The sequence below is a fragment of the Aquarana catesbeiana genome, linkage group LG02, assembly GCF_042186555.1.
Source record: "Aquarana catesbeiana isolate 2022-GZ linkage group LG02, ASM4218655v1, whole genome shotgun sequence".
Classification (NCBI taxonomy): domain Eukaryota; kingdom Metazoa; phylum Chordata; class Amphibia; order Anura; family Ranidae; genus Aquarana; species Aquarana catesbeiana.
In genome coordinates this window covers 425,041,145-425,067,304 of record NC_133325.1, presented here as the reverse complement: position 1 = coordinate 425,067,304, position 26,160 = coordinate 425,041,145, and the positions used below count along the sequence as shown (strand labels likewise).

General features: G+C 43.8%; 1 protein-coding gene across 4 annotated transcripts in view; it reads right to left on the bottom strand.

Annotated features, from left to right (window-relative positions):
* The window catches only part of RHBDL2 (rhomboid like 2), a 40,523-nt gene that overhangs the window by 2,531 nt on the left and 11,832 nt on the right, over positions 1-26,160 (bottom strand). For 2 of the 4 annotated variants that reach the window (XM_073615497.1, XM_073615496.1), the window contains 7 exons: positions 24,376-24,542; positions 19,573-19,800; positions 18,892-19,040; positions 16,449-16,561; positions 11,737-11,837; positions 5,440-5,500; positions 1,713-1,774 (listed from right to left, as the gene is read on the bottom strand). In XM_073615497.1, the coding sequence (XP_073471598.1) occupies positions 1,713-1,774; positions 5,440-5,500; positions 11,737-11,837; positions 16,449-16,561; positions 18,892-19,040; positions 19,573-19,779 (693 nt within the window). In that variant the 5' untranslated portion in view covers positions 19,780-19,800; positions 24,376-24,542. The remainder of the gene's footprint in view (positions 1-1,712; positions 1,775-5,439; positions 5,501-11,736; positions 11,838-16,448; positions 16,562-18,891; positions 19,041-19,572; positions 19,801-24,375; positions 24,543-26,160) is intronic. The other 2 variants (XM_073615499.1, XM_073615498.1) reach the window with 1 other exon arrangement.

The window sequence follows — 26,160 nt, the reverse complement described above, 5'->3', positions numbered from 1 at the left end:
ATACAGTTTTGAAGCCATAGAATTTTGAAGCCATACAGTTTTGAAGCCAGCATGGGCCCTGGCAAATTCTAGGTGGGCTTTAGGAGAGGCTTCCTTCATGGATGACACCAATGCATGCCATTCCTCTGCAGTTTGGCTTCCTATTTCTTTAGCTAACTGCAGTGAACTTGCATGGTGATTTACTTAAACCCTTCTCATCAGAAGATGCTCCTGTCGAGGTGTTAACTTCCGTGGACGGCCTGGTCGTCTCTGTGAGATAGTTGCAGCTCCATGTTTGTTGCAGTGCCATCTTTGTTAAATTTTTGTATCACTTTTGCTACAGTAATCTGACTGATAAGTAAAGATTTCCTGATCTTCTTGTAGCCTTCACCTTTCTTGTGCAATGAGATTATTTTCTTTCTCAGACCTTCTGACATTTTGTCTTCCATGTGGTGCCATTGATGACAGCATGAAATGGGAAGGGGTTTTCTTTGTTAAGTAACGCCCTTTTATAATCAAATGTCTGCTGGACACCTGTTTAATGAATCATTAGACTCACCTGTAGTTGAATTCTTGTTAGTTAGGATTTTGTTGTCTAAAACTTAGCTTGGCTCCTAAAACTTTCATTTGGGTGTATTCATTTTTGCAACATGGTTTTGAATGAATTTGTTAGGAAAAATACTTTTTTGTGTGTGCAAATAAACAAATCTTGGTTGTAATCAATTGCCCGCATTTGTGCGAGTATTTTGTAGTATAGTGTCCCATAGAAAATGTTGACTCTGAAAGGAAAGTTAAGCCACGTACACACAAGCGGAATGTCCGACAGAAAAAGTCAGACGGAAGCTTTTCATCCTATATTCCAATCGTGTGTATGCCTCATCGGACTTTATTTTTCAAAAATTCTGACGGACCTAGAAATAGAACATGTTCTAAATATTTCCGATGGAACCAATTCCTATCGGGAAAACCGCTCGTCTGCATGCTGTTCCGATGGACCAAAAATGACGCATGCTCTGAAGCAAGTACAAGACGGAAGCTATTGGCTACTGGCTATTCAGCTTTCTTTTTCTAGTCCCGTCGTACGTGCTGTACGTCACCGCGTTCTGGACTATCGGACTTTGGTTTGACCGTGTGTAGGCAAGAGTGCTTGAATAGAATTCCGTCGGAGTAACCTTCGGAGTTTATTCCGACGGCAAACCCGGTCGTCTGTACAAGGCATAAAGGGTTTCTAACAAATCTGTTGGGGTGTACTCATTTATAATAATTTATGCTGAGCACTATACTATACATTAACTAGATGTGTGTGAGATATCATAAGAGGACTGATGATCTACAGTTATCCATGGAAATGAGATGACCATTTGTATTTTCAGCTAGTTAGGGTGGCGATCCCATGCCCTCTCAATAGCCACAAACATGATGATCAGCCAAGCATTTTTTTTTGCGCATTCTGAAGCAGAGAGTAGCCAGATAATGCATGCACATCTAACTTTCCTTAGATGTTAAATATCGCCCTATGTGTTTATCCATATCTTTCACCCAGCATGGTGCCCACAATCTTTCCCACATGGATACCATTCTGAAAAGCTTGATCAAGTTGAAGTATAGTACAGCATAACAGCTTTTGCAAGAGCAACAAATTTAATTTAGAATGTCAAAAATTATGATTGGTTACTAAGGGCACAACCTTCCCTTTCTCTATCAATTTACAAATTACAAGAAGACCAACTTACCCTTGGCCCAGCCACTTTAGAGATATATCGTCTAAATAAAGCAAATCCTACATCTGTTCCAACTGTAACAGAAAGAAACATTTAAATGTTTTTTGTGTCTGCTACAGATTACCACAAATAAAAAATAAAAAGCAAAAAAGAAAAAATTAGTCCACAAAGTTAGAAAGCTGAAATTCTAAGACATCTAAGGTATGGAGTCTTTTTTACACTTATTTATGTGGGAGGGAGCATGGAGGCCTGCTAAAGAGTTTTTAGTTAAAAGAGATGTATGTTTTTTTTTTTTCTTAGAATCATACTTACCTATGTGGATGCAGCATCTGTCCCCCAGCGCCTCTAACACTGAGAACCGAGCAATCGAACACCGCTGATCACTGGTTTCTCACAGCTCCGTGAGCAGAGAGCTGCTAACTGTCAGTCACTGGCTCTCTGCTCTGCCCTCCTGCACTCACTGGAGCACTGGGCTGTGGAGGGGGCAGGAGTGGCCGGCTCAGCCTCTTAATGGCTCACTGAGAGGCTGAGCTGCGTGCCAGTCCAGGCATGTGGGCAGATCCTGACTCCATTGTCGAGATCTTGCCCAAGCCTGGACTGGCTCTGTGACGTCAGCCAACAGAACAAACTGCACTCCTGTGATCCACAGGAGAAGTACAGCTAAATGAGCTTTGGCTGTAATTCTCCTTTAAGGTGCACATATTTTTTCACACTTTCAGTCCTAGATTGCCTCACTTTTGAGGCAATTTTTTTTTAACTGTATTTAAAGTCAAAATTTTGCTTTAGTTTTGGATAGAGTGGGAACGTATTAGCACTCCTTTTCAGGTTTTACTGCCATCTGAGGATTTGTTGGAGATATTCTTTCAATTCCTGTTTGGTAAATGGATGTCCCCAGGACAAGAAGGGGGGTGATGTGTATAGTGGAGCCCCAGATAGCAGTAAACCTATCAGGGATTCTAACCTTTTCCTATTATCTTCAGAGCTAAAAAAGTTTTGGGTACAGATAAGATTTAACTTTTGTTGCTCTTGATACATTGCCAATTAAATCCCTTAAAGAGGATCTATCATTAGAATTGTTATTTTACATTTCTTAGCCCATAGGATAAAGTACATGTAGTACTTTGTCCCATGTTTCTAAGTGCTTTATAACCATAGTTATGAGTACCCACCTGCCGCTCTCCTCCTGCCATGGCTGATCTGACAACAGCTGTGGAGGAGATGCCTCATTCATAGTTGCAGTTTGTCTCGGGTGTGAACACTTTCCCAAGACTAGGAACGACAAGAGGAATGCAGAGTCTGACACGTCCTCTCTCCCTCTGCATTCTTCTAACCATTGCTTAATTCAGAAAAGTGTTCACAGCCAAGACAAGTTACAGCTAGGAATCCTTCAAAGCTTTTTCGTATCAGCCATGACAGGAGAAGAGGAGGAGCAGGTTGGTCCTCATAACTAGGGTTAAAAAGCACTTAGAAACATGGTACAAAGTACTACCTATACTTTTTCCCATAGAGGACAAAATTGTAAAAGAAAAAGAATGACAGATCTTTATTTCTAGCACCTAAAAAGAGAAAAAATATAATCACAACCTCTATACTGGCGATATCTTTGATACAATGTCAAAAAGTATGTACAACAGGAAATACTATATACTAACTAAGGGCACTTTCAGTTGGGCTTTCGGGTTTTCAGGCGAGTCTGATCAGAAGCTCCATGAGGATCTATGGGCAGGCGGATGTAAACAGGCTACATTCTACCTCCGAAATTCATACAGGCTGCATCCTTTTCTGTTTTTATGGAATTGAACGTGATGCATCAGATTAAATGGACATAAATCTCTTAACATCCAGCCACCCATAGAACTATCATGGGTCCTTCCCTGTCCACTGTCAAAATACAGACACAATTTGAATAGGCACAGGTGTAAAAATCTGTCATCTGTCCTGTGCAGCTCCGATTCAACAGGGGATCTGCTCATGAATCCCCTGCAGAATGGAGTGGACAAAGTTTATGTGAAAGGGCCCTAAGATGACATGATTTTCTGTTTGTATATGACAGAAGGCTTCCCTGGCAGAAATTTAGATATGTATGATCTACCTACTGAGCCCTGCCAGTGAACCGTAAGCCTGCCTAGCAAGCCGCTACATCTTCAGGAATCACAGATTCCTTATTTAATGTTAAATGTCAATACATTTAATTTAATGTATTAAATCAGGATAATAACAGAAAAGAAAGGTGTTAAGTGCAAACACGCTGTAATGATGCATAGCTCCCAAGTGTCCCTGATTTTTGAGGGACTGTCCCTGATTTGGAACAATGTCCCTCTGTCCCTCTTTGCCCCTCATTTTGGTCTGATCTATATAGTTGTATATAAAATGCACTTTTTATCTTTCAAAAAGTGTTTCCCAGCGCTAAACCTTTCATCCAAATTCTAAATTGCTGCATTTGTAAATTTTAAAAGCTAATATAAAGGAATAGTAGTGGTAAAAATAACTCCTTGTGGATTTAATAAACCTTTTTTGGTTAATTCTCCTTTAAGGGGGTGTGGCAGGGGGGCGTGTCCGATGCCTACATACGTTTGTTAGTAGGTGTCCCTCATTCCCATCTCAAAATGTTGTGAGGTATGAATGATGTCTTTATATTAAAGAAAATCCTTGTACTTATATATACTATATTGCCAAAAGTATTGGGAGGGGGTGTGGCAGGGGGTGTGTCCTATGCCTACATACTTTTGATAACAGGTGTTCCTCATTCCCGTTTTAGAAAGTTGAGAGGTATGGTGATGTGCACTCTCCGGGCTCCCCCATGGCAAAAGGAAGCTGGTGTCCTGTACAGCCTGGGAAAATGTTCTCCCTCTGGGAAATGACGTTAAAAGCTCTTGTTTGCAGTAGAGTCCTTCTACTTTGGACTACAGTTCCCACAGTGCAGTGCTTCCTGACTCAATCTATTGAACTCTTTCTGCTCAGCATCTCCTTCCTCTGGCTGCTATAGCTGTTAACCAGTTCAGAGAGAGAACAGTTGCAGCCAGTGTTTCTCTCACTCTCTATTCCTATCCAAGAACCGGACTATAGATACACCATAGCTCCCAACTGTCCCTGCTTTCAAGGGACTGTACCCGATTTGGAGCAATGTCCCTCTGTCCCTCATTCCTCCTCATCTGTCCCTCATTTTGGTCTGATCTATATAAATGTAAATAAAATGCAGTTTTTATCTATCAAAAAGTGTTTCCCAGCGCTAAACCTTTCATCTGATTTCTAAATTTCTCTTTTATAAATTCCAAAAGCCAATATAAAGGAATAGTAGTGGTAAAAAAAGCACTTGTGGGCTTAATCAATCTTGTTTTTTTTGGACAATTCTCCTTTAAGGGGGTGTGGCAAGGGGTGTGTCCTATGCCTGCATACTTTTGCCGATAGGTGTCCCTCATTCCCATCTCAAAAAGTTGGGAGGTATGCTGTACCTGTATCCTGTACATCCTGTACAGTATACACACACATACACACACAGTATGTATGGATCTGCATCCAATTACAATTTCCATAATCAGGTTTCATTATTTTGTTGTTTAATATTTTTAAGTAGACATCAATCTATGCACTTTTATGTAGATGAGATAACACTAATAATAGTAAATATTAATATTGTATGCCACTGGCTTAGACAATATATGATTAGGCAAAAATCAGCAAATTAAAATGCTGATGATAGAAAAGATTCTATAAAATGTTATAAGATTGTGATTCTTACCTATTACTACAATGACAAGAATTCTAAAAATTCCAAACAATGGTACCATGTCTTTGAAATTCTGCAGAGAGAGGTAAAGTGGATTATAACAAATGTACACACTACTCATAACTCTAACAATGCAGTAATGATTAAAAGTTAACGTTTAACTTAAAGCGGTGTTGCGCCCAAAAAATATAAAAATTAAAAGCCAGCAGCTACACATACTGCAGCTGCTGGCTTTTAACAATAGGACACTTACCTGTGCTGGAGTCCAGTGATGTCGGCACTGCAGCTGATGTTTCCATCAACTGTCGGGTGCTGCCACCATTGCGGGTATGGGTACCCGGCAGTATAGCATTAGGGCTTCACGCCGGGAACCCTACTGCGCATGCGCGAGGCCCCGCTCCTCTCTCCTACTGGCCCGGCGACAGGGAGAGGAGGAGGGAGGAGGAGGGAGCCTCGCGCTGATGTCACGGGCCATGGCCCGGACTTCCGGAAGTGGGAACAGGATACCTGTCAAAGACAGGTATCCTGTCCCCCCTCCCCCCGAAAGATGCTAATTGTGGCACTGGAGGGGGAGAGTAGACAAATGAGCTGAAGTTCCACTTTTGGATGGAACTCCGCTTTAAACCCAAAAACAAACATGTTGCAGTTACCAGTCCTTAGATGCGTTGGCTGCATTTTGGACTGGCATTTTCAGACTAAGAATATTTTCAGCAACTGCAGAAATTATCTGGTGCCTGTGAGCTGAACTGAAAGCACAAACAATCTCATCTGTTCCCCATGCAATTTGTGTTACTGTGTACAGTGCCTTCAAAAAGTATTCATACCACCTGAAATGTTCCACATTTTGTCATGTTACAACCAAAAACATAAATGTATTTTATTGGGTTTTTATGTGATAGACCAACACAAAGTGGCACATAATTGTGAAGTGGAAGGAAAATGATAAATGGTTTTCAAAATGTTTTACAAATAAATATCTAAAAAGTGTGGCGTGCATTTGTATTCAGCCCCCTTCGGATTCCCTAACTAAAATCTAGTGGAACCAATTGGCTTCAGAAGTCACCTAATTAGTAAATAGAGTCCACCTGTGTGTAATTTAATCTCAGTATAAATACAGCTGTTCTGTGAAGCCCCCAGAGGTTTGTTAGAGAACCTTAGTGAGCAAACAGCGTCATAAAGGCCAAGGAACACACCAGACAGGTCAGGGATAAAGTTGTGGAGAAGTTTAAAGCAGGGTTAAGTTATAAAAAAAATATGCCAAGCTTTAAACATTTCACCGAGCACTGTTCAATCCATCATCTGAAAATGGAAAGAGTATGGCACAACTGCAAACCTACCAAGACATGGCTGTCCACCTAAACTGACAGTCTGGGCAAGGAGAGCATTAATCAGAGAAGCAGCCAAGAGGCCCATGGTAACCCTGGACAGGGCTGGCGCTAGCAATAGGCAGGTTAGGCAGCTGCCTAGGGCGCCAGGTTAGGAGGGGCTGCAAAATTCAGATCCCCAGCCACTCGCTGGGGATTTGAATTTGTAAAATACCTGCAGGGCTGGTGTCTCCATCCATAAGACAGCATAGGCGCCAGGCTAGGGGGAGGTAAAATGCACCTGTGAAGACATCCCCGGACTCTGTGCATGGACAATTCCACCTGTCCATTCCCTGTTACACCAGCCTGCTTTTTTAGAGCTCTCTGGCTCTCCCCAGCCTTCATCGCCGCCCTAGCAGTGGCAGGGAGAAGAGGAGGGGAGAGAGCTGGGACACAGAGCAGCCGGCCAGAAGTGCTGCATGATACATGGAAGCGGCCCGGGGCAGATAAGATGGAAGCCTTGCATGTTAGGTCTGGGCTTGCTGCAATTTCCCCTCCCTCTTCCTGGACTGTCAGGATCTGTGGTGGAAGGACAGGTAGCAGCCCCGCTCTCCTTGAGGTGAGGCCACTACCGCCGTTGCATTGTATTGTGTACAGAGGGAAACAGGTGTGTGGGGGGAGGTACAGCAGTGTTGCCAACCGTCAGTATTTTTACTGGCAGCCAGTAAAAAATGGGCACTTTTCTCCTGCCAGTAAATGCCAGTGACAGGAAAAGGTTGCCAGTAAAAAATATGGCTGTGGTGCTCGGCTGGCCGAGACCCTCTGAGTGCCTGCTACAGTGTGTTTGGGTGGCGCCGGCGGGTCTGGAGGAGGCGATGCCTGAGCGTGTTGTGTGATGTCGTGGTTCAAGAGAGCCGAGCGAAGTGGCCGAAGCCTTGTGTGAGGGTCTGTGGGACGGGAGCAAGGCAAGCTGGGAGTGGGACTGTCCATGCTGTTTGGCCTGGAGTGGACTGAAGGGACCACCTAGCATTAAGAGAGATTATCACTGTGATTCGGAAGGTGACGTGACGGTAAGGTGTCATCATCTGTGCTGCTGTCTCACTGTGAGAATCAATTTCATGTGTGTGTGCGCCTACCCATTCTATTTTCTTGCCCTCCTGAGTCCTGTCCCTGAGCTACTTAAAAAAAATAAAATAAGATATATGTTTTTTGCCTTAATCAATCTTAAATCACACTGCTAATTGCATATTGTACTTGTTTTTAGCCTAAATACTGAATTTTGCATTTACAGCAAATTTTGTAACCTTTGGAAATGCCAGTAAAAACTTGGCAGTGCAAGTAAATTTTGGGTGTCTTGTCAGTAAATTTCAATCTGGTAGGTTGGCCACACTGAGGTACAGAGGGATTTGGGGGGGGGGGTGCAGAGGGGAACTAATATGTGTGTGTGTGTGGGGGGGTACAGAGGGGAACAGACTTGGGGGGGGGTACAGAGGAGAACTAATGTGTGTGTGGGGGAGGGGGTACAGAGGGGAACAGATTTGAGGGGGGTACAGAGGAGAACTAATGTGTTTGTGGGGGAGGGGGTACAGAAGGGAACAGATGTGGGGGGGGGGTACAGAGGGGAACTAATGAGGGGGTACAGACTGGAACAGATTTGGGGGGGTACAAAGGGGAACAGATTTGGGGGGGTATAGAGGGGAGCCAATGTGTGTGTGGGGGAGGGGTGCAGAGGGGAACAGACTGGGTGGGGGGGTAAAGAGGAGAACAGATTGGGGGGGGGGTATTTGAGGTGCGGAGGTTCAAGTTCAACTTTGTAAAAAAAATAATAAATGGCGATATTTTTGCAGTTAAAAAAAAATGTGTATTTATTATTACTTTTACTAGGAGCCCGTAAAGCATTGTCAGTGTATCTGTCTGCTCGTACAGACAGGAAGTTGCATAGATAGCTTGTCCGTATACTACCCCAGACTGTCCGTATAGTACACTAGCCTGTCCGTATACTAACCTAGCATGTCCGTATAGTACCCTAGCCAGTTTGTATGCTACCCTAGCATGTCCGTATAGTACCCTAGCTGGTCCGTATACTACCCTAGCCGGTCCGTATACTACCCTAGCCTGTCCGTATACTACCCTAGCCTGTCCGTATAGTACCCTAGCCTGTCCGTATACTACCCTAGCTGGTCTGTATACTACACTAGCCTGTCCGTATACTACCCTAGCCTGTCCGTATAGTCCCCTAGCCTGTCTGTATAGTACCCCAGCCTGTCTGTATAGTACCCTAGCCTGTCTGTATAGTACCCTAGCCTGTCCGTATAGTCCCCTAGCCTGTCTGTATAGTACCCCAGCCTGTCTGTATAGTACCCTAGCCTGTCTGTATAGTACCCTAGCCTGTCCATATAGTACCCTAGCCTGTCCCTATACTACCCTAGCCCACCGTATACATGGACAACGAAAATGGGGTGGAGTCAGGGGTGGGGCCAATGGGGGGGCAAGCAAGGAGAGCATTAATCAGAGGAGCAGACAAGAGGCCCATGGTAACTCTGGAGGAGCTACAGAGATCCACAGCTCAGGTGGGAGAATCTGTCCACAGGACAACTATTAGTCGTGCACTCCACAAATCTGGCCTTTATGGAAGAGTGGCAAGAAGAAAGCCATTGTTGAAAGAAAGCCAAAAGAAGTCCAATTTGCAGTTTGCAAGAAGCCATTTGGGGGACACAGCAAATATGTGGAAGAAGGTGCTCTAGTCAAATGAGACCAAAACTGAACTTTTTGGCCTAAAAGCAAAGCGCTATGTGTGGCGTAAAACAAACACTGCACATCACCCTGAACACACCATCCCCACTGTGAAACAGTGGTGGCAGAATCATGTTGTGAGGATGCTTTTCTTGAGCAGGGACAGGGAAGCTGGTCAGATTTGATGGGCAGAGGGATGGAGCCACATACAGGGCAATCTTAGAAGAAACCCTATTAGAGTCTGCAAAAGACTTGAGACTGGGGTGGAGGTTCACCTTCCAGCAGGACAACAACCCTAAACATACAGCCAGAGCTACAATGGAATGGTTTAGATCAAAGCATATTCATGTGTTAGAATGGCCCGGTCAAAGTCCAGACCTAAATCCAATTGAGAATCTGTGGCAAAAATTGAAAATTGCTGTTCACAGATGCTCACCATCCAATCGGACAGAGCTATTTTGCAAAGAAGAATGGGCAAAAATGTCACTCTCTACATGTACAAAGCTGGTAGAGACATACCCAAAAAGACTTGCAGCTGTAATTGCAGCAAAAGGGGGTTCTACAAAGTATTGATTCAGGGGGGCTGAATACAAATGCACCCTACATTTTTCAGATATGTATTTGTAAACAATTTTGAAAACCATTTATCATTCTCCTTCCACTTCACAATTATGATCCTCTTTGTATTGGTCTATCGCATAAAATCCCATCAAAATACATTTACGTTTTTTGGTTGTAACATGACAAAATGTGGAAAATATCAAGGGGTATGAATACTTTTTCAAAGCACTGTACAGTATCTCTCTAGCTTATGAGCAATAGTTTTAAAAACTGTGTAAGGCTGTCCATGTTTTGACAGCAGCAGCTTCTACTAATGCTGTGTTAAAAGAGAAGATCAGGATTAAAAAAAACAAATAATCATACTCTCCTGGGTGGATGCAGCATCAGTCTGATGCTGCATATGTCCCCTGTCACCCCTAATACAGAGAGCTGAGAGATTAAAGACCGCTGATAGCTCAGTTCCCGGGTCCGCTCTGAGCAGAGAGCTGGTGACTGTCAGTCACTGGCTCTGTGCTCTGCCCCTCCAGCACTCACTGGAGTGTCGGGATGTGCAGGGGGTGGGAACAGCTGGATCAGGATCTCAGGGGCGCTCTGAGAGGCTGAGCTAGCTGCCGGTCCTGGCATCTGGGTGGAACCCAACAAGTCAGGATCCCTCCAGAGCCTGGACTGGCTGAGTGACATCAACCAACAGTGGACATTAGCCTGCTGTTGGCTGAATACGGGTCACAGAAGTGCACAACTCCCCTTTCACACCGAGCAGCCCATATCGTCGGCGGTAAAACGCCGCTAATTTTAGCGGCATTTTACCATTGGATTCGTGGAGCATTTCGGCTGTTAGCAGGGCGCTTTTACCCCCCGCTTGTGGCCGAGAAAGGGTTAAAACCGCCCCCAATGCGCCGCCATATTGGCAATTTGCCGGCGGTATCCCAGCGCTGCCCCATTGATTTCAATAGCGGTAGAGGAGCGGTAAACATACCGCTCCTTCAGTGCTCCAAAGAAGCTGCTGGCAGGACTTTTCCTGACGTCCTGCCAGCGCACCGCTCCAGTGTGAAAGCCCTTGGGCTTTCGCACTGGAGACAATGGAGCAGCTGTTTTAGGGCAGATTGCAGGCATTATTTTTAACGCTATAGCGCCTGAAAAATGCCCTCGGTGTGAAAGGGGTCTAAGTGAACTCCTGTGACCCACAGGAGAAGTAGGGCCAAAAGAGCTTTGGCTCTACTTCTCCTTTAACACAGCAACTCTCAACTGTCATTTTAAAGAAGAACTAAACCCTCCTATTCTTTTTAGCCAAGGAATCATCTTGTCATCTTAGCCTCTGTTTGATCTTCCACTGTTATGGTGCTGCACATGTGATCAGTCATGACACCAGCTATTTGATGGTTTGACAGTTTAAGAGCAAAATAAAAAAAGTGACATCATTCACAGCATGCCTTAATTGTAGCTGTTTTTTTAAACTTAAATTGATGAGTTTAGTTCCGCTTTAATACTATTATCGGTTCTACCATTGCTAGCAAGATCAGTAGCTACACTATTGGCTATTATGATCTACTTTGCTAGATAACTAATCATACTGTATATCTCATTGTTAAAAAAAAAAAAAATGGGATAACATTTACTTTGCTGCACATTATAACTCTTAACAGCAACACCCCCAATGAAATTAAGTGCACTTCATAAAGTATTATTTAATGAAACATGTCAAGACACTCACAACTATGACATTCATGAAATAGCCACCAATTAAGGCATAGACTCCTCCAGAGGCACCAACCAGAGCCAGGTATGGATCAAAGATAGAGCTGGCTAATGATCCTGAAAATGATAAGAAAACAGCGTATTTATATTAATGGGTGCCGAATATTTCTAGCAGCTTCAGAGTGAATGGGTTGGGTGGAACAGTAGGTGTCATGTGTTTACATTTTTCTTGCACTGTTCAGTGTATAAAGGTTGTTGGTTGTGATAATAAAGGACCTGCATACCTGTTTTGCAGAGCCATATTATGGAAGGAATGTAGATGTATTAACTGTGGCTTTAATAGGCATGTTTCATACACACACTTTTTTCCTGTGTAATTGGAAATTATTGTGAGGGCTTTCCATTAAAAACAGTAAATACAGATAGGTGAATTCATAAAGAGGGTCTACAAAACTCTTTAGAATTTGGATGCGCCTCTGCAGGACAAATGCTGGTGTGGGTGACAAATTCATGTATCTGTTGTGCCAGGCATGGGCACACTGGGGTTGGAGTGTCCAGAGACACTCTGTCCTCCATGTAGCTGAGCTCCCTCCTGCTACTGCAGTGGTCATAGAGATGCAACAGTAGCTGAGGAGTTTTAAAGCTGGGTGGGTGGAGCCTGATGGGCATTCACAGACACCAGTTCCCCATCAGGTCCGCTCCCTCTGTAAATGGCAGTGGGCAGATCCATAGCCAATAAACAGCCTGCAATTGGCTATAGAATCTGTCTACTGCCTGCTGTCAATCACAAGGAGGGAGCAGAACTGATGGGGAATTAATGACTCTGAATCCCTATCAGGTTCCACCCACTGTCTGTGTAACTGATTGCTAAGAGACTGAGGGCTATGAATCTGACAGCGTCCTTAACCAGTAAAATGCAAAAAGAGAAGGAAATAGGGACAGTTGCTGAAGCTGTCTTCCTACATCCACAAGGGAAAATGGACTATCTCAGTACCAATGAACAAGAATAGACTTAAAACAGAACAAATAAAACACATATAAAAACATATATGATTACAGAAATCAGAACACAAAGAAAAAAAGGGAAGGAGGAAGGTTGATGCAGTATACATGCACTTCTAGACTTCCAAGTGGATTACTGGTTATGGAAATTGCTCACAGATTTATACAATCCTCTACCAGTTTTGCGATCAGAGGACCGCTTCTTCAGGAGTATAAATCTATAAGGTAAATAATATAAATGAAATTTAATACAAACAGTAATAATAACAGGAGTACATCTATATTCAAAATAAATCAAGAAAACCAAGTATAAAATACATACAGCAGAAACCGGGTACAGTTGCTTACCGGTCCACGGCCAGGGGCACACTTCAGTCACCACAGGATCCCCCCCCCGTGGCGGATGCCCACCATCATCAACTGAGAAAGATTGTGTCCAATTATTGGCATCTTCTCACCGACCATCATGTGCTTAACAGACATGTAAGACCCACTCCCGAACTTGTGTTCCGGAGAGCTTCCTCTCTTAGGGATCGCCTTACCAATAGCAATTACAAGATTCCAGAACAATCCTCAACTGGACCGTGTGGAACCTTTCAATGTGGCCAATGTTCTTTCCGCTCTTGGATCCTTGAGGGTACCAAATATAAATTACCTAATGGCGAAACGTTTTTTCCCACGCACCCCCTCAAATTGTGGCACAAATTTACCTAATGATCTGCAAATGCAACGCCTTTTATGTGGGCAAAACTATCCGCAAACTTCGTTGAAGAATTTAAACAAAATGATTTCTTCTAAACCCTTTCTATGAGGTTTTCCCTCTCTCCATACCCTCTTTTTCCTTCCCTTCGTCCCATTTCCTCCCTCTCTACCCCTTCCAAACCCCCCCTTCCCTCCCCCCTCTTCCTTTACCCTTGATTGGTGTAATCAATGTCCCCCTGGCCCCCTGCCTTACCTCTCCTGTTAGCACATTGTTCGACAGAGGTCCCATTGTTGAATTACAATTTATAATTCTCTCTTTTTCCTTTTTTATTTTTATTTAAATCCTATGTGTTAGGAATCTAATGTGGTCTATGTATGTTTATTATGCCATTTTCATTAGGACTGATATCTAGATTTATTATGAACCCGAGTTCTGTTCCTTCCCTTAAGGTCCCCTGGCCTTGCCCACTCTGTCATTTTTTTTCCCTCCAACACTGGCGGACATGTGACTCCCCTGGTGGGGGTGTCTCCGCCTCTGGCAGGCCGCCCCGCACTTGCATCGCTGTGGTTTTGGGCTCCCTGCCCATTTGACACACACGATGCGCGCTTGCATGTCAGCTTGGTTTCACGCACCCGCAGTTGGGGGAGCCAGACCCGGTGACATCACGTGGCATCACGCCACCTCGTGGCAGCATTTGGCGTCTTCCGGGTTGGGGAGCTCTATATCCTTGGACCTAATTGGCTGGATTGTCACCTTTTTGGATGGATAGAGCAGAAATCATCATAAATCCACCCTGATGCTATACAGCGTGTTAATCTACCTGCCCCTGCCATATGGGATATTTGTTTCAACCCTCTCCCCCCCTTGGAGCTGTAGTATCATAATTACACTCTATAGTGTGATATAATAGGTATGTTTCTTACCACCGTTTACTCATCATATCTTCAATACCCTGTGGCCTGATACCCACTGGTTTTCCCCCCTTTCCCCCTCTCCTTTCCTTTCCCTCTGCTTCTTCTTTCCCTCTCCCTTCCTTTCCCTCCCTTCCTTTTTTCCCTTCCCTTCCCCCATCTCTTTTTCCTCCCCCTTTCCCTCTTCCCTTTCTTTCCCTCTGCCCCTCCCCTCCTCCTTTTTTTTTACCACTCTTTTCCCTCCCCCTCCTCCCCGCCCCCCCTTCCCTATTACTAACCTCTGCTTTCTTCCCTTTCCTTTCCCTACCCCTTTCCCTTCTTTTAACCCCTTTTCTTTCCCCCCCTTCCCCCTCTTTTCCCTCACCCCCCCCTCTCCCCTCCCCTCTTTTTTCTCCCTTTCCCCCACCCCCACTCCTCCATTTTTCACCCCCTTTTCCTCACTCTATTTCAACCTTACCAGGCATGTTATCAATACAATTCAATTTTATTTATTTATATATCTATATCTATATCTACTGTATATATATATATATATATATATATATACCCAGATATATCACTATCCGCATAAATCCCCCATGTCTGCCGTGGGGGGATCCTGTGGCCGTGGACTCACCAGTAAGCAACTGTACTTGGTTTCTGCTGTATGTATTTTATACTTGGTTTTCTTGATTTATTTTGAATATAGATGTACTCTTGTTATTATTACTGTTTGTATAGAATTTAATTTAGAAAAAGGAGAACAGTTAGGACTTTATATGAGGCGGTGACCTGGAAAGGTCAATTCCCTCCATCCCTAACTATATGTCAAAAAAAGAAGGGAAAGGGGGACTTTGAATGAAGCATGTAGGTATAAAGAATTCAGTTTATTGTATAAATTAACATACAAATGCACAATCATGAGTAAGTGTATATCCTATACAATTATAATAACTGGTACACTTCATAAAAATGTATATCTATACATTCAATGTAGACGGGTTGCCACATGATTATAAACCAATAATCATTTATCAAAAATTATACATACTGACAGATATCAATTGAATCATAGGGACACGGCATATAATAGCTCTATGCATTTCCTGGATTGATCCACTCTTCAGGAGCATGCGCATGAGTTCAATAAAATATAATAAAAGGAGTTGCTGTATGGTCTGATCCTAACCAAGGAAAAAAGAAAAATCATAAAGAATAAAATAAAATAAAACCAAGTATAAAAACCCACTCTCTACCATACTTACAAGGTTGACTATATAATAAAAGTGTGGCACTGTAGATCGGGGACCCCCATGGGGGGGCATCTCCAACGGGAGCTGAGGTGGTGTGAGTGGCCTGCTGTCCAGCAAGAAAATCATACAGGGGAGACAGATTTCAAGAAACTGAAGTAGTCACCATAAGTGCTGAGACCATCAATGAAGAACTTCTGAAAAAATATATATGTATATATATTTTATATAGTTATAATATGACACGTGCAAGGTGTCCTGTGCTCAGTAAAGAACAGGGGGATTGAAGTACTAAAAAGTATTGGTGGTAGCCAGGGTGTAAGAAGTGAAAAGTGATGAGGATATTGGTACCGAGATAGTCCATTTTTCCTTGTGGATGTAGGAAGACAGCTTCAGCAACTGTCCCTATTTCCTTCTCCTTTTGCATACAATAAGTTTTGGATGATGATACCTTCATTTGTCCTATTTATTAGGTTTAAATATCGAGCCAAACTCACATTATTTTCAACAACCAGTAAAAGGTGGGGAGGGGAGGGGGTAGCAGCAGGAAATATGCCACCTACTACACAGTATACAGAGACATGCACTCAGTTTCTTTATGCCAACTTACAGTTGGCTAATTACCTCCAGTTTCATTATCTACAAACTGAAGGTGCTGTTTTTTGAATTGGGTGTTTTTACCCAGTGGTACTATTAAGAACTACATAAATCTGCCTCACATGCCAGAATAGCTACCAAAATGGGCAGCAAGAATTTTTGAGTCAGGTGTAGGCTATTTTAAAGGACCCTACTGGCAGAAAAATAATGCAAATGCTATGTCGAATTTCACCCATAAAGTTAGAACCTTAAAATTTAAAGAATTTCTATCATCAGTGGTACTGACCTCCGAGGACTCCTGCAAGGTACACCAATGCAATCCGATGACCTTTATGAACTAGCTCCAATGGAATACCAAGAAGAAGCTGAAGAACCAGGTTACCAATGATGTGCTGTACGCTGTGGATAGGAAACAGTCATGCCATAACAATGTAACTAAAGAAGCCTGAAAGTATTGATTTTAGGAAAAGAAAGACAACAGATGAGACATTTCTGTACTGTTCACATTGTGATTGTGAAAACCTTTATTGAATCTTTCTACCCAATAGCAGTTGGTCTTTTCAGAAAGGGTTATGCCATTGGGTCTGCTGAGTGCATGGACAAGAATCCCTGTAGGATACAATCATGGATGTCTATGTAATGTAGAGGTCAATGGGTGACAACCATATACATACCTCCCAACTTTTGAACTTCAGAATGAGGGCCACCCAACAGAGGAAGTGAATTGCAAAACGTGGGTGTGGCCAAACTCTTAACAGTGTTAAAGGAATTAAAGGGATTAAAGGAGTGTGGTAAACAAAACCTGGGCTTCCTTGTACCTATACATACAGTTCATGGCGGAGCGGCTTGCAGCTTCTCCTCGGCTGTGATGCAGACATGAGGGGGGAGGTGGGGAGAGTCATGTCATGCCTGAATCTATGGGGGTGGTGGGTTGGGCTGTCCCTTCTCAGATTTCCCCAGTGCCCTCCCCCCTGATTTCACCTGTGCCCTCCTCCCAGTTTTCACCTGTGCCCTCCTCCTAGTTTTCTCCTGTGCCCGCCCCCCTCCACAGATTTCACCAGTGCCCTTTTCCCAGATTTCACCTGTGCCCTCCTCACAGATTTCACCTGTGCCCTGCCCCCTGATTTCACCTGTGCCCTCCTCCCAGTTTTCACCTGTGCCCTCCTCCCAGTTTTCTCCTGTGCCCGCCCCCCCTCCACAGATTTCACCAGTGCCCTTTTCCCAGATTTCACCTGTGCCCTCCTCACAGATTTCACCTGTGCCCTCCCCCTAGATTTCACCAGTGCCCTCCTCCCAGCACTGGTGAAATCTGGGGGGAGGGCACTGGTGAAATCTGGGGGGAGGACACTGGTGAAATCTGGGGGGAGGGCACTGGTGAAATCTGGGGGGAGGGCACAGGTGAAATCTGGGGGGAGGGCACTGGTGAAATCTGGGGGGAGGGCACAGGTGAAATCTGGGGGGAGGGCACAGGTGAAATCTGGGAGGAGGGCACTGGTGAAATCTTGGGGGAGGGCACAGGTGAAATCTGTGAGGAGGGCACAGGTGAAATCTAGGAAAAGGGCACTGGTGAAATCTGTGGGAGGGGCAGGCACAGGTGAAAACTGGGAGGAGGGCACAGGTGAAATCAGGGGGGAGGGCACTGGGGAAATCTGGGAGGAGACAGCCCAACCCACCACCCCCATAGATTCAGGCATGACATGACTCTCCCCAACTCCCCCCTCATGTCTGTTTCACAGCCGAGGAGGAGCTACAAGCCGCTCTGCCATGAACTGTATGTATAGATCCTAATCCACACAGCTGCTGCTCTGCTCCTCACCTGTACACCGATGGGCAGCAGCATTGATCTCCTCACTCCTGGTGCTCGCACTTCGGCTCTCTCAACACCTTATTGACATCCCTGGCCGGTGGCGCACAGCATACTCGGGAGTCGGGACAGCAGGAGCGGGACTAATTCTGCGCCCCTCTGGATGTTGCACCAGGGGCCACCACCCTCCATACCCGTCACCTCCCTCTGTACGCCACGGGAGGAGCAGCAAGCCACTCTGCCATGCACTGAATATGTGTGCGGCATCCGGCATCTCTCACCGCCCGCTGCCCGTCACAATACGCAGCAGTGCGGAACCCGAAACACCCACATAAGGCACAGGGCGGGTATTACTGGTACCCACGCTAGTGTGTGCTTGCGGGCAAGCCACTGGAGCCAAGCGCTGGAACTCTTTCCAGCGCTTGGCTCCACTCCGGGACAAAGCCTTAGGGATTTATATCAAATCGCGGGACAGTCCTGGCGAATCCGGGACAGTTTGGAGGTATGCATACCAAAATTCAAGTAACTACTACCAGTTTCACTGTGTTATTTTGTATTAAGCCAGCAATAGATAGTTTAAATCTTGGTCAGTTCAGCAAGGACTAGCCAAGATTCAAACCATCTATGGGCAGGCTGAATGTACTCAAGTCAATCGACTTGGGTACAACCAGCATGTTGTATTTTCAGCATTCAAATATTGCCAGCAGCTATAGCCACTCGAAATAACCACTGTGTTCTACCGGCAGTGATGGCTCCCCATGCCCCCCCACCGGCAGAACCCAATAGCTCTGCAGGATGCAGTCAGTCAGTGTTGATGGGGATTTGAGCGATTTTCTTTCCTGCCTGTCTTAGTGATCCTTTATTGTTAATAAAGATACAATGTATTGATACTGAGCAAAGGAGGTACTTACTCTGCCATACTCACCCAGCATGAACCAGCATATAAGATATAAATCTCCAGGCTTCCTCTCTTTTTTCTGGTACGTAGGTGAAGGGGCTTCTAGTAATACCAGTATCCAGCGTGATCCATTGTTTCTGTGGCTTCCAGACTGCATAATATATGAATACTGCAAGCTGGTTTAAAGTAATAGAGAGAAAAAAAGGCACATGTTACAAAGATGCCTTACAACAAAATAGTAAAAGAAAATCCTACACAAATCTGCAATCAGCAGAGTTATTCTGTCCTAACTTACTAAAAAATATATTTTTGAATTGAATACAAATGTAATATTTCATCATTTATTCCTTATCGTATGAAGCCAAGACAAAATTTTACTTTACCTTCAAAGGATGGCATTTAGAAATAGTCGCCCATTGTCATAGACACAGTCTTCAGTTCTGATTAAAGCTTGGTACACACAGACTGAATGTCGGCCAGCATCAGCCGGTTCTATAGACATTTTGGCCCATGTGTATGGCAGCCGTTCGGCCGGCTTGTGTCAAAAGCTCATAACCGAAAAAGGTCTGCACAGCAGGGGAGATTGCTGTACTAACATCAGATTGTTAATACAGCGGCTCCAACCTGAGCTGTCAGTTTTTTTTTTTTGTTCAAAAAAAAAAAAAAAGGTCTGCAAAGTTTAAAGTTTTGTGTAAGTTTACAACATACCTCAGCAATACTGATGGCGATGATAAAAATTGGAGGTGGTAAACAGTTTGTCCTTTCTAAATACTTGTCTCTGAGGTCTGCAGGCAGCATCCAGTTGGAAATAGTTGTGTGGAATTTATCCCAGCAAGTTTTAGGTGGAGGATCTTCAGCTGGTTCCTCATTCTCCTCCTCCCAGCCTCCCATTCTCTCAAGCTCTGTGCTAGTCATTTTAATGGTGATGGTGCTAGTCTAAATGAAACAGAGAAAGAAAATGTTCATAATATATTTTTTACTGTCAGATCCAAACACCACTTACTTGTACAATATTTTTTAGAATTTACTTTTTCACATATGTAGCCCACGGGTATTTAACTGGCAGGAGAGGTGCAGCTGCATTCTCACATTGTTGTTGCTGCCCTGTGTAAGTATGTGCATCCACAAAAGACTTCTACACAGATACAGCCAGTTTTATTTCTACCTCCATCCACTAAAAGGCCCGGGGAACATGAATTACAAGAGAGACTCTGAGGAAAATCTTGAATGTAGGTGGGAAGTGTAGGTAACAAGGGAGGCTGAGCTATTACCACAGGTTGGCTGGAAAACTACAATTCCCAAGAGATAGACATTAAATAAGGGTCGGTTCACACTGGGGCGACTTGGGATCCGACTTGTACGCCCTCAAGTCGCCCCAAGTCGCCCCAAGTCGCTTTGTATTTAGATTAACATGGTAGGCAATGGGAGCGTCTTAATTGACACTACTGAAGTCGCTCCGACTTCAGAAAAGGTTCCTGTACTACTTCTATCCGACTTGTAGGCGACTTGTACCCATTCAACTCAATGTAAGTCGCCTGCAAGTCGGATCTCTCTGTAAAGTCAAGCGACTTTGCAGAGAAAACCCCTCCCTCCCCCCCTCCCTCCCAGAGAGGTGATTGGCCACAGGCAAAGTCGCCTGTCATGGAGGCGACTTCAAGTCGCCTCGTAATTTGCCGAAGTCGCGCTGAAGTCGCGCTAAAGTCGCGCTAAAGTCGCGCTGAAGCCGCGTTGAAGTCGCGGTACAAAGTCGCGCTAAAGTCGTGTTGCCCATGTGTGAACCGACCCTAAAGTGGAGGGACAGCAGGATTTTCCCAGGTTAAAGGAGGAAGAAGACTCCCTTCTTCAGGGAGACCAGCGCTGATACAGACTATAACCCACTTGAGTGAAGTGAGAGTAGTGAACAGGACATCTTTATCTGAAATCAGGGGAAGCAGAGCTGATGCTATCCTTTGGCTTTGGATCATGACCTGGTTTTTGGGTACTGCTGTGCAGTAAAGAGCCACAAGCTGAGGATATCTCTAGAGAGAAAAAGAGAAGCTCTTTGTGCCTGGCACTGAAACAGAAAGCCTCTACTTATACAGGACTGGTGAGCTGCTGATGGTCAACCATACACTGCAACCTAACAGATGGACAGATTTGTTGGCTAGGAAAACTTTACTTATGCATGCACCAATTCATAAAAAGGCACAACTTAGAGCGCTCCAACACAAGGGTATGGGGCCCAATGAGCTGGCAAGCAGAAGGTTTAGCACATGTGAACTGCTGACTGTTGCTGTGGTAACCACCTATAGGTTCTCTTCACCCCCCTTAGCTAGGCCACCTTGTGTAGCTCAAGGAAAGAGGTGGATTTTTATGTGTTCATTGTTTGCAGCTTGCAAATTGTCTCAGTTCAATATACTTGACTAATACTGAGCCCACGTTCACATTGAGATGTTTTGACATGCGATTTGACATGTCAAATCGCCGCCTATTTCCGGCAACAGCACCGTCCAAATTGGTGGAACGCTGACTTTGCGGTGCTACACCGATTGCCAAAAGTAGTACCTGCACTACTTTTGCCGACTTCAGGGGCGATTTCAATAGACATTTGTGCAGGAACCCGCACAGATGTCTCTGAAATCGCTCCCAAAATGCAGGTTTGAAATTGTGCGAGTTCAGCTTCAAACCCGCCTTCAGTGTGAACACAGGCTTAAACAGATCTGTGTCATTTTTCTGGTGGATCCTGTTGGGAAGATTTACTAAAACTGAAGCATTAATACCTAGTGCGGCTGTGCATGATAACCAATCAATTTCTAACTTCAGCTTTTTCAATTAAGCTTTGACAATAAAACCTGGAAGCTGATTGGTTTCTGCTTTTGGTTTATTACTGCTCTAAATATACTTGTATTGAATGGAATAGAATGGTTTTAAAACAGAAATCAAATAAGATAACCCTGGTCTGCCTTGTGATATGAAAACATGCTTGACTACAAAACATTTAATAAACAGTAAAGAAGGGCAAATATGTGTAACTGTAAGAACACCTCACCCACATTTTACATAACAAGTGATTGTACAATTTAGGATATGGAAAGTAAAAAGAAAGATGTAGTGTTTTTAATTAATAGCAAATAAGACATCAAAAGGGCCAGAAAAGTTTAAAAAGTTGAGGCTTGTATGCATGAAAGGGTGCTACTTACTAAGCCTTTAAATTATCCTGAATGGTTGGAAAGTTTGGCTTTTTACTCTATTTTTATTTTGGTGGTTTGGAAACTTCTGCCAGCATAACCAGTGGATAAGTATAGCTGGTAGATGCTGATATATCCCATGCATTCCCACAGCCTTCCTGTAATGACTATAGAATAGATTCTGTGCTAAAAAAACTTTTACCAAACTGTACTATGTTGTTCAGTAAATCTGACCATAGATAGATCAAAATTTGGCTGGGATCGGGTCAAATGTGATCCATCTATGGCCGGTCCTGTTTGAGAACAGTCGATCTACTCATCGACTACTCATGAATGGGCTTGATGGAACGTTTTAGTTCAATCTGCCTTGCAGCCAATAGGTGTCTTCAGGTCCAGCTGCTGTCAGAATACAAATGACACAACAGGATTTTTAACAGCAGGGAGTCTCCCCACCATCAGAATACACAGACCAGCACTGTAGCCTATTGCCTGCAATGCTGATCGAGTGAAAATATACCAATAGGGTGGTTGAACAGATAGTGATTCGTAGATCGACTTCTTTTTAACCACAGTGACCAGACATGGATCAAAATTTGGCCAGTTCAGCAGGGAATTTCGATCCATGTTTGGCCAGGTTTAGATGCTCTAGCAGATTTAGATGGACTTGACTAACAAATTGAAGCTGAACTCCAGCTCTCCAGCTCACACTTTCTAAGCAGCTACAGAAAAAAAATATATTTTTCCTTTTGGGATAAAGGTTTTACATAAATGATTAAGAACTGATCATTGTAAGCACCCCTGTCAGTGTTACATGGCTTGTTTCAACCATCTAACTGCTATTTTTGGACAGCATGGTCTGTTAAAGGAAAATGAAAAATAACAGACCTACTGGCTGGATCACCAGGATGAAAATAAAGGAATGAATTAAAAAAAAAATCTAGCCACCACAGCCACAAGAATTGGTAAGCTGCAATTTAATACATTTTTGTTTTTGGGTTTAAAAGAGAAGTTTGGGATTAAAAAAACAAAAACATAAAACATTTATACTCATCTGGGTTGATGCAGCAACGATCCGATGCTGCATCTGTCCCCTGGCGGCTCTGCAGTGGGAACTGAGTGATCAAACACCACTGATCACTCAGTTCTCCCCTCTGCTTTGAGCAGATAGCCACGACTGTCACTGGCTCTCTGCTCTCCCCTGCAGCGCTCACTGGAGTGCTGGGCAGTGGAGGGGGAGAGAGAGGCTGGCTCAGGCTCTCGGCAGATCGCTGAGAGGCTGAGCCAGGTGCCAGTCCAGGCTTCTGGGCGGGTCCCATATAGTCGGGTACATTCCCGATCCTGGACTGGCTGAGTGATGTTAGCTGACAGCCGGCTTTAGCCCACTGTCAGCTGAAAACGGGTCACAGGGGTGAAGAACGAACTGCACTCCTGTGATCCATAGAAGTATGGGCAAAAAAAAGCTATGGCCATACTTCCCCTCTAATACTGCTTTAAAGTGGTTGTAAACCCATTACAACCACTTTAACCTACAGGTAAGCCTAGAATAAGGTTTATCTGTAGGTGCAAGAAATATCTCCTAAACCTAAAAGGTTTAGGAGATATTTGTAGAAATAGCGGCACCGATGTCTACGGCACAGCGCCGGAGCCGCGATACCCGGAAGTCACTCCGGGAAAGATGGCGGCGTCGGAGGAGGCGAACGAGGGCCGATGCGGGGGCTTCAATCTCAGGTAAGTAATTCAAAATGAGCTAGTATACTATGCATACTAGCTCATTATGCCTTTGTCTTGCAGGTGTATTTTCTTTTTTTTTTTTCAGAGGCTTTACTTCCTCTTTAAAAGCACATTCACAATCACATAAAGTCACACAAGGTCCTTCACTCCAAATTGAAGTACCATGCCGCTGCTTCATCTCTCATTTGCATTGCTATCGTATTTCCAGGACAAATATCCTTTATCAGAGCAAAAAAAACCAAAAAACTGACATATCCAAAACTAAAAATAAAAGTTTATATTATATTATACAGTACGTTATATATTATATTATACAGTACATTATACAATATTACAGCATTACACATGATATAAGTTCCTTGCCATTGTTTTACAACGTCAGCATTTTGTAATAGCAAGGCATACCGGGGACGATTGTAAATTGTTAAAAAAATATGTTAGTACTAAAACTTGCAATACAGCCATAGAGGTGGTGCTAAGCATTAGAGATTGGATAAAACAAGAACTATTCCAGAAAATGAAGACTGTAGCTAATTACGGGGTTTTTCATTTACCAGATCCTGTTAGGCTTTGATGCTTAAGTCTTTACCAGCAATAAGAAGAAAATGCTTACCGGCTTGTGTCCACACGCCTTATGCTGTAGACTCAGAATTTAGTGAGAGAACATGGGTGTGTTACTACAGAATTCCACCCACAGTGTGTTATCCACCTCCAGGCCAGGCTGAGTTTGGAGAATGCAGATCTGGTTGGGTAACCTGACGCCTAGGAGCTGTTCTCATACTGAAAAGCAAATGGAACTGTATGTAAAACTCTATTATCATTCTAATGCAGAAGGAGGAGTTTATCCTAGTATCAACAACGGGTAAAAAACTGTGCTAGCATAGTTTTGTGTTGTTCTGTGTTATGCGTGATGACACTGATGAAAGAGTAAGATAAGATGATGAGCAGTAAAGTGTTGTGCCATGTTAGCTATAGATGGTAGTAGCATAGCTCCCAACTGTCCCTGATTTCGAGGGACTGTCCCTGATTTGGAGCAGTGTCCCTCAGTCCTCTTCATTTGTCTCTCATTTTGGTCTGATCTATATAGATGTATATAAAATGCACTTTTTATCTTTTAAAAAGTGTTTTCCAGCACTAAACCTTTCATCTGATTTCTAAATTGCTGCATTTGTAAATTCCAAAAGCCAATATAAAGGATTAGTAATGGTAAAAAAAAAAAGCACTTTTTGGTTTAACCAATCTTGTTTTTTTTGTACAATTTTCCTTTAAGGGGGCGTGGTAAGGGGTGTGTCCTATGCCTACATACTTTTGCTGATAGGTGTCCCTCATTCCCATCTCAAAAAGTTGGGAGGTATGGTAGTAGTTAAGTAAAAATTTAGGCGATACTTTCTGTGTGGCCAACAAAATATATTTTGAGGTTTAAAGTGATTGTAAGGGTTCGTTTTTCTTTTTATTTAACCACTTCCGCCCCGGAAGAATTTACCCCCTTCCTGACCAGAGCACTGTTTGCGATTCAGCACTGCGTCGGTTTAACTGACAATTGCGCGGTTGTGCGACGTTGTACCCAAACAAAATTGACGTCCTTTTTTCCCCACATATAGAGCTTTCTTTTGGTGGTATTTGATTGCCTGTGCGGGTTTTTATTTTTTGCGCAAACAAAAAAAAAAAGAGCGACAATTTTGAAAAATACGCATTATTTTTTACTTTTTGCTATAATAAATATCCCCAAAAATATATAAAAAAACAATTTTTTTCCTCAGTTTAGGCCGATGTGTATTCTTCTACATATTTTTGGTAATTTTTGGTATTTTTGGTCTGCGCAAAAGTTATAGCGTCTACAACATAGGGGAAAGATTTATAGCACTTATTATTATTTTTTTTTTTTTACTAGTAATGGCGGCGATCTGCGATTTTTATCGTGACTGCGACATTATGGCGGACACATCGGACAATTTTGACACATTTTTGGGACCATTGGCATTAATACAGCGATCAAGGCTATAAAATTGCATTGATTACTGTAAAAATGTCACTGGCAGTGAAGGGGTTAACACTAGGGGGCAATCGAGGGGTTAACTGTGTTCCCTGGGAGGTGATCCTAACTAAAGGTGGAGGGGACTGACTGGAGGAAGTGTGGAGGAATCTGTCACTCCTGTCAGAACAGAACAGGGAAGTGTGTGTTTACACACACTCGTCCCTGTTCTGTCTCTCCTGCTCACGATCGCTCTTGGCCGGCAGTCATCGCGACCTTCGGCCACGAGCATTGGCACCCCCGCTGTGCGCCTGCTATCCCGACCCCACAAGCCGAAGTATAGCTACGACGGCTCGCACAGGGGAGCCAACCTGCCTCAGTATAACTGCGGCGGTTGGTCGGGAAGCGGTTTAAATAAACAAACAT